The following is a 20,101-nucleotide window of genomic DNA, read 5'->3' on the forward strand; positions in this document are numbered from 1 at the left end:
GTGTGTGTTGGCGTGTGTGTTAGCATGTGTGTTAGCATGTGTGTTAGCGTGTGTGTTAGTACGTGTGTGTTAGCTTGTGTGTTAGCGTGTGTCTTAGCTTGTGTGTTAGCATGTGTGTTAGCGTGTGTGTTAGCGTGTGTTTGCGTGTGTGTTAGCATGTGTGTTAGCGTGTGTGTTAGCGTGTGTGTTGGCGTGTGTGTTGGCGTGTGTGTTAGCGTGTGTGTTGGCGTGTGTGTTGGCATGTGTGTTAGCATGTGTGTTAGCATGTGTGTTAGCGTGTGTGTTAGCGTGTGTTTGCGTGTGTGTTAGCATGTGTGTTAGCGTGTGTGTTAGCGTGTGTGTTGGCGTGTGTGTTAGCTTGTGTGTTAGCGTGTGTGTTAGCTTGTGTGTTAGCGTGTGTGTTAGCGTGTGTGTTAGCTTGTGTGTTAGCATGTGTGTTAGCGTGTGTGTTAGCGTGTGTTTGCGTGTGTGTTAGCATGTGTGTTAGCGTGTGTGTTAGCGTGTGTGTTGGCGTGTGTGTTGGCGTGTGTGTAAGCGTGTGTGTTAGTACGTGTGCTAGTGTGTGTGTTAGCGTGTGTGTTAGCATGTGTGTTAGCGTGTGTGTTAGCGTGTGTGTTGGCGTGTGTGTTGGCGTGTGTGTAAGCGTGTGTGTTAGTACGTGTGCTAGTGTGTGTGTTAGCGTGTGTGTTAGCATGTGTGTTAGCGTGTGTGTTAGCGTGTGTGTTAGCGTGTGTGTTAGCATGTGTGTTGGCGTGTGTGTTAGCGTGTGTGTTAGCGTGTGTGTTAGCATGTGTGTTAGCGTGTGTGTTAGCGTGTGTGTTAGTACGTGTGCTAGTGTGTGTGTTAGCGTGTGTGTTAGCATGTGTGTTGGCGTGTGTGTTAGCGTGTGTGTTAGCGTGTGTGTTAGCGTGTGTGTTAGCGTGTGTGTTAGCGTGTGTGTTAGCGTGTGTGTTAGCGTGTGTGTTAGCGTGTGTGTTAGTACGTGTGCTAGTGTGTGTGTTAGCGTGTGTGTTAGCATGTGTGTTGGCGTGTGTGTTAGCGTGTGTGTTAGCGTGTGTGTTAGCATGTGTGTTAGCATGTGTGTTAGCGTGTGTGTTAGCGTGTGTGTTAGCGTGTGTGTTAGCGTGTGTGTTAGCGTGTGTGTTAGCGTGTGTGTTAGCGTGTGTGTTAGCGTGTGTGTTAGCGTGTGTGTTGGCGTGTGTGTTAGCGTGTGTGTTAGCGTGTGTGTTAGCATGTGTGTTAGCGTGTGTGTTAGCGTGTGTGTTAGCGTGTGTGTTAGCGTGTGTGTTAGTACGTGTGCTAGTGTGTGTGTTAGCGTGTGTGTTGGCGTGTGTGTTAGCGTGTGTGTTGGCGTGTGTGTTAGCGTGTGTGTTAGCGTGTGTGTTAGCGTGTGTCTTAGCGTGTGTGTTGGCGTGTGTGTTGGCGTGTGTGTTGGCGTGTGTGTTAGCGTGTGTGTTAGCATGTGTGTTAGCGTGTGTGTTAGCTTGTGTGTTAGCGTGTGTGTTAGCGTGTGTGTTAGCGTGTGTTTGCGTGTGTGTTAGCATGTGTGTTAGCGTGTGTGTTAGCGTGTGTGTTGGCGTGTGTGTTAGCGTGTGTGTTAGCATGTGTGTTAGCGTGTGTGTTAGCGTGTGTGTTAGCATGTGTGTTAGCGTGTGTGTTGGCGTGTGTGTTGGTGTGTGTGTTGGCGTGTGTGTTAGCGTGTGTGTTAGCATGTGTGTTAGCGTGTGTGTTAGCGTGTGTGTTAGCTTGTGTGTTAGCGTGTGTGTTAGCGTGTGTGTTAGCGTGTGTTTGCGTGTGTGTTGGCGTGTGTGTTAGCGTGTGTGTTAGCATGTGTGTTAGCGTGTGTGTTAGCGTGTGTGTTAGCTTGTGTGTTAGCGTGTGTGTTAGCGTGTGTGTTAGCTTGTGTTGGCGTGTGTGTTGGCGTGTGTGTTAGCGTGTGTGTTAGCATGTGTGTTAGCGTGTGTGTTAGCTTGTGTGTTAGCGTGTGTGTTAGCGTGTGTGTTAGCGTGTGTTTGCGTGTGTGTTAGCATGTGTGTTAGCGTGTGTGTTAGCGTGTGTGTTGGCGTGTGTGTTAGCCATAATGAAGCTGTGTTGCAGATGTCAACTCCTTATAACTGCATTGTGAAGTAACTTCACTTATTGCTGTGATATTTATATTTCTTACTGCTAATGTTGCATGGGCGGAGAGAGGGGGCGGAGCTAACTGAATTGAAATGTCGCGTCATCCAGGTTTGCAAAATACCCCCAGAAAATACTTATATTTCTTTATATTAAGGAGGGGATTACGAGGTTTTAAGGAATAAGTGTGAAGAAAATGGTGGATTATTCGGAAAAGTTGCAGTGCCGCACTGAGTGTGTTTCATTTTGCGTTAGTACTTTTGCGAAATCCTGGAGAGACTGATCAGATTCATTTATCAGTTCTGCAAAGTCAGATCAGTTGGACATTTGATAGAATCAGGCGACCTTTTGTAATTAACCAAATCACCAAAAGCCAACCATGGGCTGGGTTGGGCCTGCCAGTGGAAACACCCCAATCATGACTTCATCACATTCAAGAATGTGAACGCAGCCTATTAAACTTGTTTGCCTCATTTTGTGGTGGTTAAGTACAATCTGCCACAGTTGGATCAGTTTTCGCCCAGAATGTGGTCAGAGAAAGCATTTAGAGACACTTTCTCATCAGACGCTAATGATCCGCCTCCATTAGGACTAAACCGGTTCATCCACGAGCTCAAGGGGCTGCTGCGGATTTCACCGACTTCTCTAAAGCTGCGAAGCTGAACAAGGCGATGATGTGCCGGTTTGATTACAGCTCCAGATGTGCTTTGGGAAAGGCACTTCGCCCGCTTTGTCCATGAATGAACGTGGCATGTACGTTTTTTTTATTTTTATAGACCAAAATAAAATAAAAAACTTTAAATCTAGTCCAAAAGTGTGGAGGATTCCTGCTCTGAAATGCAGTGACGTGAAAGTGAAAAGTATCTATTGAACTTGACCTTTTGCAAACAGATATTCCCGGATCTCCTCCCATACGTTTGTTAAGTGTGACGTCACGACTTACACTTCCGGGTCCTAGCAGAACGGCAAATACGCGAGAAAAACAACATTAAAAACTCTTAAAAACAACCATCAATATTTCTGAAACCCAACAGAGAGTTACTGAACCTACTTATTTCTCAGACTTAGCCAAAAATGCACCTACTGCTAAAAAAGTCATATTTACTAAAGTGTGTACTTAGCATAGCTGCTGCGTCGTTAGCATTTATCTCCGCTAACCCAGATGTAGCGATTTTGATAAATATTACTTTTATAGCAGTTGGTTCAGCATGTTTGGCTAATGGGCCTGATAAATAAGTCTAAGTTTCAGAAATATTGATTGTGGTTTTAAAGAGTTTTTTGTAGTTTCTCGCACATCTCTAAACCAGGAAGTAGAGCTGTGACGTCACCACTTAACAAACGTGTAGAAGCGAATGAAGCGGGATCCGTTTCTCCCCTTTCGAAGCTGATAAACGAGCTGAAAAACACCGCCTGCTGACTTTTGAACCAAGCTAATACTCGTTTACCTTTAGTCTTGTTTGAGTTTCATGAGCTGACACTTTTACTTTTTAAGTTTGGGCGGTCACAGGTCGTAAAGACGTTCTTACCATAGAAATCTTAGAAATGCCTTGAGCTCTGAGCCTGTTGCTATAAATGTGCACATTTTGTTAGCTGTCGATTACCGGATCTGTTTAAACTGAGCAATAGGTACGGGCTTTCTTTATCATCCCGGTGGCTCCTGTGATGCTTCAGGTTCAATTTCATTTCAGATTTTTGGAAATAGATGTTTGTGTAACCTTGGATACGGTTCAATCAGCAGTGCAAACCTAAAAACAATGCTATGCTAACCACCCAAGCATCCCATTCCATCACTGGAAGGTCAAATACGTATTAATCAACTTTTTCTTTTACATAAAAAGTTGCATAGTGCACCTTTAACAGATTATAAGGTGATGTTTCGTGGCCATTGGAAAGCCTATGGTTGATGGTTAGCCTAGCATTTAGCTCAGAGGCCACTTTTATATGCTAGTTTGTATCTAAAGTAAAATCTCAAACGGTCTGTACATTAATTCGATGATGAAAACATCTAGATTGTTCATGATTTGCGATGTTTGAGGCTAATGCTAACAGCTATAGGGAAAATACATAGAGCAGGCTTATGCTAACGGGCTCCAAAAAGCCTCCTGGACTAGCCGACTAGCTAACTGTAGCTGCATGCGTTAGGAGCGAACGCCGCTTCTCCTTTTTATTTCAGTCTGAAGTGCACTCCGCTCCCGTAGATTTAGCTAGCAGCTAACTTAGCAATAGCGCTCATAATGTAGCAACGCTAACAAAAGAAGCGAACCCACCCAGTAGTGTAAGAGCATGCATTTAGCTCCAGGGCGTTTTCCGATTTCACATGAGGCCGGTGCTTTAGCCTCGATAGTTATCAGGTCCTTTTTGCTTCATATTTTAAACATATTCCGGAAACACTTTACATTTTGGGCCGGTAAGTCCATGGTACTTACAGTGGTAATTACTAGTAATGACAGTGGTACTTATTGTGGCACTAAAAGTGGAAATTACTAGTAATTGGGGGTAGGGTTAGGGAGTCACAGAGCTACCACTGTATCTCTCATTACTAAGAGATACAGGGTTAACTCTTAGTAATGAAGGTTGGACTTCTATTTACTATGGTACGTACTGGCAATTCAAGGATACTACAGCAGCAATTCATAGGTAGTAAATGAGGTACTTCTACAAATAGTAGTAATTTCTAGGATTGTGTGACAGGGAAAACAAGAAGCATAGCCTTCATTACTAAGAGTTACCACTGTTTCTAGAAGTACATACCTTGTAATTCTCACTATAGTATCCTTTAAGTACCGCAAGAAGTACCTAGAATTACCACTGTAAGTACCTAGAATTTCCACTGTAAGTACCATAATAAGTACCTGTAAGTACCACTATTATTACTAGTATTTACCACTGTAAGTACCATAATAAGTACCTGTAAGTACCACTATTATTACTAGTATTTACCACTGAAAGTACCACCATAAGCACCACTGTAAGTACCATAATAAGTACCTATAAGTACCACTATTATTACTAGTATTTACCACTGAAAGTACCACCATAAGTACCTAGAATTTCCACTGTAAGTACCATAATAAGTACCACTATTATTACTAGTATTTACCACTGTAAGTACCATAATAAGTACCTGTAAATACCACTATTATTACTAGTATTTACCACTGAAAGTACCACCATAAGTACCTAGAATTTCCACTGTAAGTACCATAATAAGTACCTGTAAGTACCACTATTATTACTAGTATTTACCACTGAAAGTACCACCATAAGTACCTAGAATTTACAGTGTAAGTACCACAATAAGTACCTATAAGTACCACTATTATAGTATTTAAGTACCACCATAAGCACCACTGTAAGTACCACAATAAGTACCTATAAATACCACTATTATTACTAGTATTTACCACTGAAAGTACCACCATAAGTACCTAGAATTTTCACTGTAAGTACCATAATAAGTACCTATAAATACCACTATTATTACTAGTATTTACCACTAAAAGTACCACCATAAGTACCTAGAATTTCCACTGTAAGTACCATAATAAGTACCTGTAAGTACCACTATTATTACTAGTATTTACCACTGTAAGTACCATAATAAGTACCTGTAAGTACCACTACTATTACTAGTATTTACCACTGAAAGTACCACCATAAGTACCTAGCATTTCCACTGTAAGTACCATAATAAGTACCTATAAGTACCACTATTATTACTAGTATTAGTATCACTAACAAGCACTTTCTGTCGGAGCTAGCTAACATTTCTTAAAGGGGCGGACCTTTTGCGAGAGGACAGGAAGTGTATGAAAGTTTTACATTAGTGCGGCTCTTTTTACTTTGTTTCTTCCCACCTGTGCCGTGTGGTTACTTGAGTGTCTCACCAAATGGGATCGAGGGAAATGAATAATGAATGAATGAAGCTGTAAACACATTTGGGGAAAACTGACACATTGAATCGTTAGCGTTAGCAGAGGCAGCAGGGACTACGTGACTGATAACAGATCATCTGCAAATTGCTTAAAAATAGGAGTCAGTTATTTCGTGTGAGGTGGATGACAAAATCAGGAGAGCTCAGATATAAATGGAATTGTTCTATGACAGAAACAGAAGGTAATATTCAATTTAGCTTAAGGGGAGACACTACAGGCAAAACTCTGGGCCAAATTGGTCTCTGAACATATAAGCTTTCACCCGGAAACAGAAAATATGCCTAATCTTCACAACAACATGTTTAAATGTTGCGCTGATTCAATGTTCCCCCATAGACTTATATGGGACAATGCAATTTCAAGGGCCTTTTTCTCAAAACACATTTTTCTGTCATTGTGGCGACACTATGTCCACGTCAGTCGGACCTAAAGACTTCACATTTTCCAGCCTTGGACTGAACAATATTTGGAAGATTTTTTCAGAGGGATTTTTTATTATCTAATCCCTTAAGCCCCATTTATTGAGAAAAAATCAAAAAATAAGGCGAAAAACAGCTTATTTTAAAACTAAACAAGAAATCCAAAATCCCCTCTGAAAAAGTCTTGGCAACAACATTCATCAATAAAGTGAAACCACACATTTGAATCTATCTATCTATCTATCTATCTATCTATCTATCTATCTATCTATCTATCTATCTATCTATCTATCTATCTATCTATCTATCTATCTATCTATCTATCTATCTATCTATCTATCTATCTATCTCTATCAATCTATCAATCTATCTATCTATCTATCTATCTATCTATCTATCTATGTATCTATGTATCTATCTATCTATCTATCTATCTATGTATCTATCTATGTATCTATCTATCTCTATCTATCTATCTATCTATCTATCTATCTCTATCTATCTATCTATCTATCTCTATCTATCTATCTCTATCTATCTCTATCTATCTCTATCTATCTATCTCTATCTATCTATCTATCTATCTATCTATCTATCTATCTCTATCTATCTCTATCTATCTATCTATCTATCTATCTATCTATCTATCTATCTATCTATCTATCTATCTATCTATCTATCTCTATCTATCTCTCTCTATCTATCTCTATCTATCTCTATCTATCTATCTATCTATCTATCTATCTATCTATCTATCTCTATCTATCTCTATCTATCTATCTATCCATTATTCAGATTTCGTCGCCAAAAAGATGGGAAATTTGGGGCCTTTTTAGGCATGAAAACACCTTGTTCTTATATGAAAAGATAAAATGACAGAAAACTGTATTTTTTTCTCACATTTATGCCAGTTAATTTACAGCAACAGTTTCATATTGATATCTGTAAATATACATTTTTTTCCCTATTCACCTGCAGTGTCTCGCCTTAAATGGAGTCAATATTTATTGACTAGGTTCGGGAGCAGGACCTCGCCTCAGCCAATCACCTTCTGCACACCAACCACTCCTGCTTTCACCTTGCCACGCCTCTAATTACCCACAAGCCATATATATACACCAGGCCTAGCCTCTTCATTCATGTTTGCTCTAAACTGTCGACCCCACCCTCCCTCCCTCTACGTCTGCTTTATCTTTCAGCCCTGATTCTTCTGCTGGGAGGGGGGTCCTGAAGAGCTGGGTTCAATCGAGACGGAGCCCCCACCCACAGTCTCACCCAGCTTCATTCGGCACATTTAAAACATTAATACATTCTTAAACTGCAATTTTCTTCTGGCGCGGTCCTTGCTAGTGAATTCTACATATTCAAAAAGTGAAAATAAAAGGACTAGACCAGCCAATCCTAAAGTCCCAGACATCACAGACCTCGTGTTGATCTGAAATTCTCTCAGGGCCCCCAAAGACAATTGTACTCTTTTCAAAGGAATTGATTATTGCACGGCTTGAATGACACAAAAAGCAACTTTAGGCCAAACACTGCCACACTTCTGATTTTCTGATGTGATGGATTGGGGGAACAGGCCAAAACATTTGCCGGAACGCTCTCATTAGACGCCATTATATCAGATCACGTTTTTTTGCCGGATCCTCCTAAATATTTCCCGGATCCTTCACCCTTAAAAAAACTGAATACGGGGGATCAAATCAAGCACTGATTTTATTGCATTTTAGCAAATAAATATACTTTTCAAAAGGGGTTCAAAAGTGCGGACTGGCCATATGTCCATTCTGGAAGAGCACAGAAGGGCCACTGGCTCTAGGGCCACTGGTCTGGCCTCTCAATTTTCTCCTGAACCTCTTACGCCTTAATCGAGCTTTACCCAAATTTAAAAGCTTAAAGAGGGGGTATTCTGCTTTTTTCAGTCACATAGCACCAGTCTATATCACACTACAATGATGACGAAACCTTCTGTTGGTCTGTAAATGCAGTAAATTAGAATAACTGCCTTGTATAAAATGTCTCTCTCAAAATGGCTGTAGCGAATGTCTTGAAATAGGCCTCTGTCTCTTTAGCCCCTTAACTCCCGCCTGAACCGAGCACATTTTCTCCAGTTTGGCTTTACCCCAGTCCAAAAGCTTCTGGAAAAAAAGGTGTGAAAATAGTGACAAAACTGAGACGAAAACAATGATGGAAATGTGACAAAAAAGTGACCAAAAAATTACAAAAATTTGATAAAAATTTGAACAAAAAATTACAAAAATTAGATGAAAAAAGTGACAAACAAGTGACAAAAATTTGATAAAAATGTGACCAAAAATTACAAAAATGTGATAGAAAATGACAAAAAAAAAAGAGTTCCAAAAATGTGGCCATACCGCCTTTGTGATGCTCAATCCCGTCAGACCTTGGAAGCTAAGCAGGGAAGGGCCTGGTCGGTACTTCGATGGGAGACCGTTTGGTAACACCAGGAAGCCTGGCGAATGTAGTGAGTGAGTGAGTGGTTGGTGGTGGTCGGAGGGGCCGATGGCGCAGACTGGTTGCCTCGCTTCCGTCAGTCTACCCCAGGGCAGCTGTGGCTACAATAGTAGCTTACCACCACCGGGTATGGAGTGAATGAATAGTGCAATGTAAAGTGTCTTTGAGTGTCCAGAAAAGCGCTATATAAAACCAATGCATTATTATTATTATTATAAAAATGAGTTGAATACCCACAAAAAAAGATGGAAAAATAATCTGATGACGTGAGGAAAAAGATCCTCTCGGTTCAGGCGGGAGTTAAGAGGTTAAGAACCTCTGAGCCTTTCCGACACGCCCCCTCCACACGCTGTCTGTGGCATCAGTGGGGAGGGGGTTCTGCTGAGGAGCAGTGGTTGGTTACTCGGCTGGTGACGAAAGCTCGGAGGCGTCTCCAGGAGGTGGGGGCGTTCCTAGGAGGACTCAGGCAAACCTATCCCTAAAATGGCCGCCATCAGAGTTTTTACAGATTACTCAGAAATACGTGAATGTGCCAAGGCAACACTTCAGGCATGTTTTTAATGAGGGAATGACATAATAACATGATGGAAAGCTTGAAAAAGTCCATTTTGCATAATACCCCCCCTTTAAGAGAAAAGCATCTAAAAACGAGGATGACCGACCGGCTCTTTCGAACGGCTCTTTAAGGTGAACGGTTCAAACCTGATAAGAGCCGGATCTTTTCCTCGGTCAATCTGTCCCAGAACTCCCCAAAATGAACCCAAGAATCAGCCAAACAGCGGAGCCTTTTGCACCGAAGTCAAAGCTAAATGCACCTAAAACGACTTGTCAAAGCGTATCAGTCCCATTGGAAATTATTGATCATATCTTAGATATTGTGAGTTTTCTGACTGGAGTTATTAAACTGTAACATTAAAAAGAGCCAAGCCTTTTGAACGGCTCTTTGAAATGCACGGATCCCAAAGACTCGGCTCCCGGTAAAGAGCCGTGAATCCCATCACTCATATAAAGTGTTCAGTCTGGCTTTGACAAGATGATTTTGAGAAACATTATAACACAAATCATAAAGTACTTCAACATTTTTAGGGTTAAATGGGAGAAATACTGTCAATACTCCCAATTAGGTCATATTATGCACAACTCTGGCATTTGTAGAAAGTGCACTGGAAAAATAATAATAATTTTAAGGAAGAAATGACAGAAACCTACTTGAATTAAGAGATTCAGTCTAAGCTTTGAGTAGATTTGGTCTTAGATCAGATAAAACATCTTATCACCAATGGAACAAGTCGTTATTCCCTTAACTCAGATTATATTGTATAATTTCAAGTGAAAAACAAATCTTTTTAAAAGTAAAGTTCATTTGTCTGATTTCAAAGTGGGTTTTATGCTCGTTCCATTGGCATTAGCGTTTGTATCTTTCGCTGCATTAGTCCAAACAGACTCAAATTCAACATAAAGAACCTTTATTCAAGCAATTTTAAGTCACTTTTCTCATTTAAGATGGTAGTTTTTCCAGTGTAGAGCTTTACTTCGGCCCTCGGTCTTTTTACAGTGAAAAAACTTGGCCCTCCGTTAAGAAAACTTGCCTACCCCTGTCCTAAAGCATTTAAAATTGTCCACAAATTAGAAAAATCAAGACATTGCACAGTTTGAAGTTCCCATGCGTCTTCTTTAGACTGTGTTGGTCAATCCCAGTGATCTGCAGGATGTGAATATTGCATCCTTTCACTGTGCTAATGATTCATCTTGTGGTTTTCCTTAGTATGAGGAGAATTTGGATGATTTGACTCCATGTCAAATCTTTTTAAAAGTAAAGTTCATTTGTCTGATTTCAAAGTGGGTTTTATGCTTGTTCCATTGGCATTAGCGTTTGTATCTTTAGCTTGCATTAGTCCAAACAGACTCAAATTCCACATAAAGAACCTTTATTCAAGCAATTTTAAGTCATTTTTCTCATTTAAGATGGTATTTTTTCCAGTGTTTTGCTTTACTTTGGTCTAAAATTGGCGGCTTCGGCCCTCAGTGTTTTTACAATGAAAAAAAATGGCCCTCCGTTAAGAAAACTTGCCTACCCCTGGTCTAAAGTCCACGCAAAGCCAAAACCGTGGGAACCCAGGGTGCCGAGGGTGCCGCAACACCCCCTGGTGGACAGTTTGGGCATCGCGCTAAACATTTGGTCGATTTAAAGACACATCCTCTACAGCGCTCTGGCCTGTCCTCCATCACATGAAGAATATCGCACGACAGCAGCCACAGTCATGTAAACTGCTCCTCTGAAACTCATCAGCCTCATGTTTCTTTAATAAATCCATCTCCCGCTGCTCGTTTCAAACCGCGATTGGATTTCTATCGATCCAACCTTCAGAGTCATACCTTATTCATGGGCTTCAAGTGATTTAACCACTGCTGTGACGATAATCAGAATCGTCATTGATCTACAGCTCCTCCTCAAACGCTCTCAGAAAGTGTAGGAAAACATAAAACTTGATCCTTTTGCTATTAAACAAATGGTCAGAGTGCCAACAAAATATCATATTCTTAATGCAGCGTTGTGTAAGACTGAATATCTTTATAAGCTTATTCGAACACAGGAGATACTGTACTGTTTCATTAAATCAAAACTACTCAAATTAAACGGTTTAGTTGATCTAAACACGTTTAACCATGAGTTTCCTGAATGTATTAAAGAACGGTTCAAACCCAGAGAGGGCGATAATCTGAGAGGAACTCATATTTATCAAGGAGGAGTAAATGTATGGAATAGATACTGACGGCGTCTTATCATAGAAGGGGGCGTGGCTTAGCCAAGGGGGAAATAGAATCACAATTTTTCTCTCTTTTTAGCCATTTTCTGTTGGAATATGAACTTATTTATCACATAAATAAAGTCAAGTGTAAATCGGGTTCATATGGATGTTTTCTCACAGCAGATTGTTCAGTAGAAGTGAAAAAACGGCAGTCGTAGCTAGCGCTAACTAACCGTTAGCATTAGCTCACTCCGCTGTGGCGTCGCCATAGCAACGCATGACACAGCTGAATCAGATAAAGGCGTAATTAGTGACTGACAGGAACGTATGAGATGGATTTTGTGTTAATTTCAACGTTTTTGGCCAAAACAAATTGTTTGATAAATGTTTGTAGAGGAGAGTGAGCAGCTAGGTTAGCTACTGTTAATAACATATGAGCTTTACATTTCTATTGAAAACGGTTAAGGCTATTCATCATTTTCAGGCGTACATAAAATGATCCTGCATTGAAGCATATTTGTCTGGATTAGTAAAGTCAAACATAAGTTTGAGTTGGGGGGGCCCAGGTGTGAGCGACTCCACCGCAGCTGTTTCCAGAAACAGTTGAGCTGGTTGAGCTAGCTAGCTTTAGCTTCAGGTTAAACAGCGTAAAAGTGAAATAACTCCTGCCCACGAGTGCCGCATATCGGTGTTTACTTCCAGGGAAAAGTGTTTCCGGGTTAGTCCTGTTGTGTTGTGATTCTGTGCTGATGTTGTGTCGTTGAGCCTGACTGAGATCCTCGTAATAGCTGCGGAGAATGACTCGCTCTGAGACCAGCCTTCAGTGACCGGCTAATAACCCACACAAAATAGTCCCGTAGTCTGGCATATTTAGTGAGTTTAGTCAATGAAAAAAAAACATTTATTATAAATGTTACGTTTGTGGGACCCTGGTATAAGCGGATTAAACAACGAGGAGCCGCGTTAGACGTTATAATGCAGGAGGAACAACACTGTGTCGTGCATTAAAACCAACGCACGGCTCCGAGTTGTTTAATCCTTACATGTATAATTCTAGTAATGGTTGTTTATGCTTATTATAATTTACGATAATTTACAATCTTTACAATAAAATTAATTGATTCGAGGCAAATCTATGCATATGTGGGACTGTAACCAATAACGCGTGTACGCAGGCGCTTTAAGTTAATGAAGCTGTAACAGGGTTTGGCTTTAACCCGTCTCAGTCACGCGTCTGTGTGAAGAAACTGACTGAAATTAACTAAACTAAAATCAATCCCCTTAAACCCCACCTGAAACAAGCACATTTTCTCCAATTTAGCTTTACCCAATCTTTTTTATTTTATTAGTTTATTTGAGCTGTTCAAAAGGAAGCAAGAGGTTATAAGAGCCAAAATCAATACAATAAAAACTCTCATTTCACAAGGACTATAGTGGAACAAAACAACGACAAGGAAACAGCAAAAAGAAAAAGATTATATACACCTGGATTGACCATTTACAAGATGGCATTTACATTGATTTTCTTGAAAAAAGCATCAAAATAGCCACAAAAATAAGAGCAACAGATGAGCAACAGAAAAAAATGCAAAAAAGGTGTTTAGACGTTGACAAAAATGTGACGAAATTGCGACAAAAAGCCGATAGGGTTGTGACCTTTTAGATTTGGGTAAAGACGGTACAAAGAGATAAAATTCTTTGGCGTCATTATAGAGGAAAAAATAAACTGGAAAGCGCATATTCAATATATACATAAAAAAGTAGCAAAAAGTATAGCTGTGATAAGCAAGGCAAAGCATGTCTTAAATTCAAGGGCTTCACAAACGCTTTACTCTTCTCTTGACATATTACTCTTCTCTTGACATATTACTCTTCTCTCGCCTTACTTGACATATTGTGCTGAAATTTGGGGTAATAATTATAAAACTACTTTACAACCAATATTCATCCTTCAAAAAAGAGCAAAAAGAACAATTTATAACGCTTTTTACCGAGACCAATCCACTGTTTATTAAAGCCAAGATTCTAAAACTTCAAGACATGATCACTTTTAAAACTGCTCAGTTAATGCACAAAGCTAAAAATAAGCAACGACCTATAAAAATTCAGCAGTTGATTTCTGAAAGAGAAGGAAAATATAATTTAAGGGGCTTGGATCACTTTAAAACTGCCCATGCCGGGACTTCCAGAAAACGTTTTTGTGTGTCCGTTTGTGGTCCTAAAATATGGAATAAATTACACGAAGACCTCAAACGATCAGACAGTTTAGATATCAATACAAAGAATGGATATTCTCTAAGTATCGGAAGAAAATCTCTGACTTTTCATGTTCAGCTGTTGTGTTGTAAACCTGATGTTGATTGGTAGGGAGTATTCACACTGTATATGACAACTTGATTTAGATCAGTGCTCAAATTACTGTTTTAAGGAAGCCTAAAAAGTAAACAGAACAAGAGACTGACAGTTCTTAAAAGGGGTGGGACTAAATAAGTGTTTACTTCCCCCCACTCCTTTTCAGAATGTGTAAAATGTGTAAAAGGTAGAACAAAATTGTTTGTACTAAGACGTAAATGTGTTGAGCTGTACATCTGAAACTGAGCTCACGACTGCCTCGATCATGGCAGGCTGTGTTTTGAGTTCGTATGAGTTTGTGTTTTTATGTTTTGTTTATGGTCCGAATAAAATCTTACAAAGATCAGAGAGAAAATGAACTTGGTTGAACCCAAAACCCGAAGCAAAATGAGAATTATTTATGGTCTGTTAGAGTCTTCAAAAACTAAACACGACCCAAAGTCCTCTCTCTGAAAACACCTTCACTTTATCTACAAATTAAAGAATAAAAAATCAAACAAAGTAAATGAAATAAGACTTGTAATTCACCCCCTCCTCTTCAGCAGCAGCGTCTGGACTTATATTTATCACATAATGAAGCTTTAATCGAGTGGTAAAAAGGTGTAATATGTGAGCGTGGTCCTTACCCGCGAAGAGCAGCAGGAAGATCCAGAAGGCGGCCATGTCTCTATGCACCTGTTTGCTCTGCGTGTGAGCGCCTCGCCGTCGCCTCGCCGCCGCCGCCTCAAACGGACTAAACCAAAAACATCTGTTTCCGGGAGGAGTCCGGGGATCGAGTATCTGTAATGGCTTATGATAAATGTGCTGCATGAATGTGATTATGCGGTCGCAATAATGGGCCTTTTCTCCGTCCGGCGGCAAAGTAATAAACGGGGGAGGGAGGAGGGAGGGAGGAGGGAGGGAGGAGAGGGAGGGAGGGGGGGGGGGGGGGGGGGGGAGGGGGGAGACGGGCCCAAGAAAAGAGGCTGAAAATCCGGATTCCTTAACCCACCTGTTTACTTTGCTTTAAGGTCATAAACTGACCGGAACGGAAAAGACTGAAAAATACAAACTTATTATTCTGGAAATACATTATTTAAAACTATTGGAAAGACTTGCCTCTTTTTTTTATCAAATTTTAATCACATTTTTGTCATTTTTTTTTGTCATTTTGGTAAATGTTTTGTCTTTTTTTGTGTCATTTTTGTCATTTTTTAGTCACTTTTTTGTCAAAGTTTCTTCCTTTTTTGTCACATTTTTGTCATTTTTTTGTAAATTTTTTGTAAATTTTTTGTAAATTTTTTGTCTTTTTTGGTGTCATTTTTGTCATTTTTTCGTCACTTTTTTATCAAAGTTTCTCCCTTTTTTGTCACATTTTTGTCAAATTTTTTTGTCTTTTTTTTGTCAATTTTTTATCAAATTTTTTTTTCATTTCTTGTCAAATTTTAGTCAAATTTTTGTCACATTTTTATCATTTTTTTTGTCATTTTTTGTAAATTTTTTGTCTTTTTTTGTGTCATTTTTGTCTTTTTTTCGTCACTTTTTTGTCAAAGTTTCTCACTTTTTTGTCACATGTTTGTCATCATTGTTTTTAATCTCAGTTCTGTCGCTATTTTCACACCTTTTAAGCTTTTGGATTGGGGTAAAGCCAAACTGGAGAAAATGTGCTCGGTTCAGGTGGGATTTAAGGGGTTAATATCTGCTACTGTGCTAAGCTAAACCTTCCACCCGGTCACATGAAGAAGGAGCTCTTTCTAACCTACTCTGGAGGGAGGACCATTTTCACCTATAAAGTCTTTTCACATTTAAAGGAACAGGCACCGCTTTTCCACACTGAGATATGTTCTTACCTGAGCTTAGACGAGTTCATGTGTTACCTGTCTGGTCTTCACGCGTGTCCTTAGTCACGTAAACACAGACAGCGTTAGCATTTAGCCTCTCCTCCTCTATAGCTCCAGACCAGGTGAAGATAAAAGCTGCCAAGCTCTTCCACGTTTTCACTATTTAACCTCTTGTCACCCGCCAAAACCGAATCTATTCCCTCCTCTATGCCATTGTCGTCACTTTTTATTTCCCTTATGTGTTTTTGTCACTTTTTTATTACTTTTTTGCTGGATTTTTGTCATTTTTTCTGCTGGGTTTTTGTCATTTTTTCTGCTGGATTTTTGTCATTTTTTCTGCTGGATTTTTGTCATTTTTTCTGCTGGGTTTTTGTCATTTTTTCTGCTGGATTTTTGTCATTTTTTGCTGGATTTTAGTCATTTTTTGCTGGATTTTTGTCTTTTTTTTTGCTGGATTTTTGTCACTTTTTTCCGCTGGATTTTTGTCACTTTTTTGCTGGATTTTTGTCTCCTTTTTGCTGGATTTTTGTATTTTTTTCAGCTGGATTTTTGTCATTTTTTCTGCTGGATTTTTGTCATTTTTTCTGCTGGATTTTTGTCATTTTTTCTGCTGGGTTTTTGTCATTTTTTCTGCTGGATTTTTGTCATTTTTTGCTGGATTTTAGTCATTTTTTGCTGGATTTTTGTCACTTTTTTGCTGGATTTTTGTCTTTTTTCTGCTGGATTTTTGTCACTTTTTTTGCTGGATTTTTGTCACTTTTCTGCTGGATTTTTGTCTTTTTTTCTGCTGGATTTTTGTCTTTTTTTCTGCTGGATTTTTGTCTTTTTTCTGCTGGATTTTTGTCATTTTTTCTGCTGGATTTTTGTCTTTTTTTGCTGGATTTTTGTCACTTTTTTCCGCTGGATTTTTGTCACTTTTTTGCTGGATTTTTGTCTTTTTTTCTGCTGGATTTTTGTCTTTTTTCTGCTGGATTTTTGACACTTTTTTCCGCTGGATTTTTGTCTTTTTTTTGCTGGATTTTTGTCACTTTTTTCCGCTGGATTTTAGTCTTTTTTTCTGCTGGATTTTTGTCTTTTTTTCTGCTGGATTTTTGTCTTTTTTCTGCTGGATTTTTGTCATTTTTTGCTGGATTTTTGTCTTTTTTTTTGCTGGATTTTAGTCATTTTTTGCTGGATTTTTGTCTTTTTTTTTGCTGGATTTTTGTAATTTTTTCAGCTGGATTTTTGTCATTTTTTCTGCTGTATTTTTGTCATTTTTTCTGCTGGATTTTTGTCATTTTTTGCTGGATTTTAGTCATTTTTTGCTGGATTTTTGTCACTTTTTTGCTGGATTTTTGTCTTTTTTCTGCTGGATTTTTGTCACTTTTTTTGCTGGATTTTTGTCTTTTTTTCTGCTGGATTTTTGTCTTTTTTCTGCTGGATTTTTGTCATTTTTTCTGCTGGATTTTTGTCTTTTTTTGCTGGATTTTTGTCACTTTTTTCCGCTGGATTTTTGTCACTTTTTTGCTGGATTTTTGTCTTTTTTTCTGCTGGATTTTTGTCTTTTTTCTGCAGGATTTTTGTCTTTTTTTCTGCTGTATTTTTGTCTTTTTTCTGCTGGATTTTTGACACTTTTTTCCGCTGGATTTTTGTCTTTTTTTTGCTGGATTTTTGTCACTTTTTTCTGCTGGATTTTTGACACTTTTTTGCTGTATTTTTGTCTTTTTTTTGCTGGATTTTTGTCACTTTTTTCCGCTGGATTTTTGTCTTTTTTTCTGCTGGATTTTTGTCTTTTTTTCTGCTGGATTTTTGTCTTTTTTCTGCTGGATTTTTGTCTTTTTTTTGCTGGATTTTTGTCACTTTTTCTGCTGGATTTTTGTCTTTTTTTTGCTGGATTTTTGTCACTTTTTTCCGCTGGATTTTTGTCACTTTTTTGCAGGATTTTTGTCATTTTTTGCAGGATTTTTGTCTTTTTTCTGCTGGATTTTTGTCACTTTTTCCGCTGGATTTTTGACACTTTTTTGCTGTATTTTTGTCTTTTTTTTGCTGGATTTTTGTCACTTTTTTCCGCTGGATTTTTGTCTTTTTTTCTGCTGGATTTTTGTCTTTTTTTCTGCTGGATTTTTGTCTTTTTTCTGCTGGATTTTTGTCTTTTTTTTGCTGGATTTTTGTCTTTTTTCTGCTGGATTTTTGTCTTTTTTTTGCTGGATTTTTGTCACTTTTTTCCGCTGGATTTTTGTCACTTTTTTGCAGGATTTTTGTCATTTTTTGCAGGATTTTTGTCTTTTTTCTGCTGGATTTTTGTCACTTTTTTCCGCTGGATTTTTGACACTTTTTTGCTGGGTTTTTGTCACTTTTTTTACTGGATTTTTGTCTTTTTTTTGCTGGATTTTTGTCACTTTTTTGCTGGATTTTTGTCTTTTTTTTAGATTTGGAGAATATGGAGAAAACATGTTCGGGTGGGAGTTAAGAGGTTAAATATGGTCACGTGAAGTGTTACACTACAGAGTATAATTACACCAAATCAAACAATGTGGATTTTCTAAGCATATAAAAGGGGGAACTATATTGTAAGGCGTAATAATACCAGGAGTAGTTTGAAATCTGCGCAGTAATATCTCCACTTTACTGCGCGGACGCCGAACTACTCGTCTAAGCTCAGGTAAGAACATATCTCTGTATGTAAAAACGGTGGCCTGTTCCTTTAAGCCTAAATCTTTTCAAAATGTGTTTAATCTACTTGAAAATATAAAGTGCTTTATCAAGATTTAGCGATTTAAAAAAAATGTGGCTAAAATCTAATGGATTTGGATTTAAAGTCTAATTAATATTCAAATCGCCATAAAATATAAAATAAAAAAATCCATTTTAAATGCTCCAGTCTATGTACAAAATTACTTGGACAGAATTATGTTCCCAAACGGTCTCCCATCCAAGTCCTGCCAGGCCCTTCCCTGCTGAGCTTCCAAGGTCTGACGGGATTGGGCAGAGCAAAGGCGGGATGGTATGGAAATATAAAATAATATTTATATTCTTGTTAGTTTCTGGCAGTGTTTCTGTCAGTGGTTCCCCTGTAATGCCCCAGCCCCTGTATACTCGGATTCGCCCCGGCTCAAAGTAGATGAAAGCAGAGTCTGTGTGGCTGCGGAAAATAACCTCTAAATGCAGTAACTTCTGAGAGAACGCCTTAAGAACTGAGAACCGAAAAGCCCCAATATTTCTGTCATTAATCAGCTCTAACATCGTGGTTCTGGAGGTTCTGTCTGCGCCGGAGCTTCAGCCACTGTGTCGAACGTTTTCCTTAATAAATGTCTCTGAATCTTCTCCTCTTTTAAACGTCTAAGCTCAGGTAAGAACATATCTCAGTGTGGAAGAACAGTGAACTATCCCTTTAAATGATTAGATGAGCTAAGCGCTAATCAGTGACAAAAGAGCATTAAACGCAATCCGTCCGGGGGCAATGGCGTCACATAAAAACTATCAAAAAGTAATGAAATCAATGTTTACAGGAACATAGGCCAGACATTTGGAAAAAAACAGCCAAACATATCAGTCTAGTTCAGGGGTAGGCAACGTCAGGTCTGGGGGCCAAATCCGGCCCTTCAGCACAGAACCTCTGGCCCTCAGGATGATTTTGAGAAACATTATGACACAAATCAGAAAGTACTTTAACATTTTTTTTAATTAAATGGGAGAAATACTGTCAATAAACCCAATGAGGTCATACCATGCACAACTCTGACATTTGTAGAAAGTGCCCTGGAAAAATAATAATAATTTTAAGGAAGTAATGACAGAAACCCACTTGAATTAAGAGATTCAATCTAAAGTTTGAGTAGATTTGGTCTCAGATAAAACATCTTGTCACCAATAGAACAAGTCATGATTCTCTTAACTCAGATCATATTGTATCATTTCAAGTGGGTTTTATGCTTGTTCCATTGGCATCGGCATTTGTATCTTTATAGGCTGTGACCTTTTAGTTTAAATCCAAAATCATCAGCTCGACATCAATGCCAGGGACAGTTTTGCAGTGTAATCCAGGAAGTACAGATGGAATAAAGATGTGTGTCAAACTGTGTGACTGAAGAAGAAGAAAAAAAACACTCCAGCTTCATGTTTTTGACGAGAGAAAACTTTATAGCACGAATAAAAGCTCAGAAAAGTCAAGTTCGCACAAAAAAAGAGAGACAGGAATGCGAGAAAGTGGCCTATTGTGCATGTTTTAGGTCAATGAGGGGAAACAGGAGCAG

General features: G+C 38.9%; 1 protein-coding gene across 1 annotated transcript in view; it reads right to left on the bottom strand.

Annotated features, from left to right (window-relative positions):
- Positions 1 to 14,755, bottom strand: part of LOC306978576 (5-hydroxytryptamine receptor 3A-like) — a 40,116-nt gene extending 25,361 nt beyond the window's left edge. Inside the window, exon 1 of the mRNA XM_079577212.1 lies at positions 14,676 to 14,755. Coding sequence (XP_079433338.1) covers positions 14,676 to 14,712 — 37 coding nt within the window. The 5' untranslated portion in view covers positions 14,713 to 14,755. The remainder of the gene's footprint in view (positions 1 to 14,675) is intronic.
- Between the last annotated feature and the right edge of the window lie 5,346 nt (positions 14,756 to 20,101).

This window comes from Gobius niger, assembly GCF_951799975.1.
Source record: "Gobius niger genome assembly, chromosome: 19".
In the NCBI taxonomy this organism is placed as follows: Eukaryota; Metazoa; Chordata; class Actinopteri; order Gobiiformes; family Gobiidae; genus Gobius; species Gobius niger.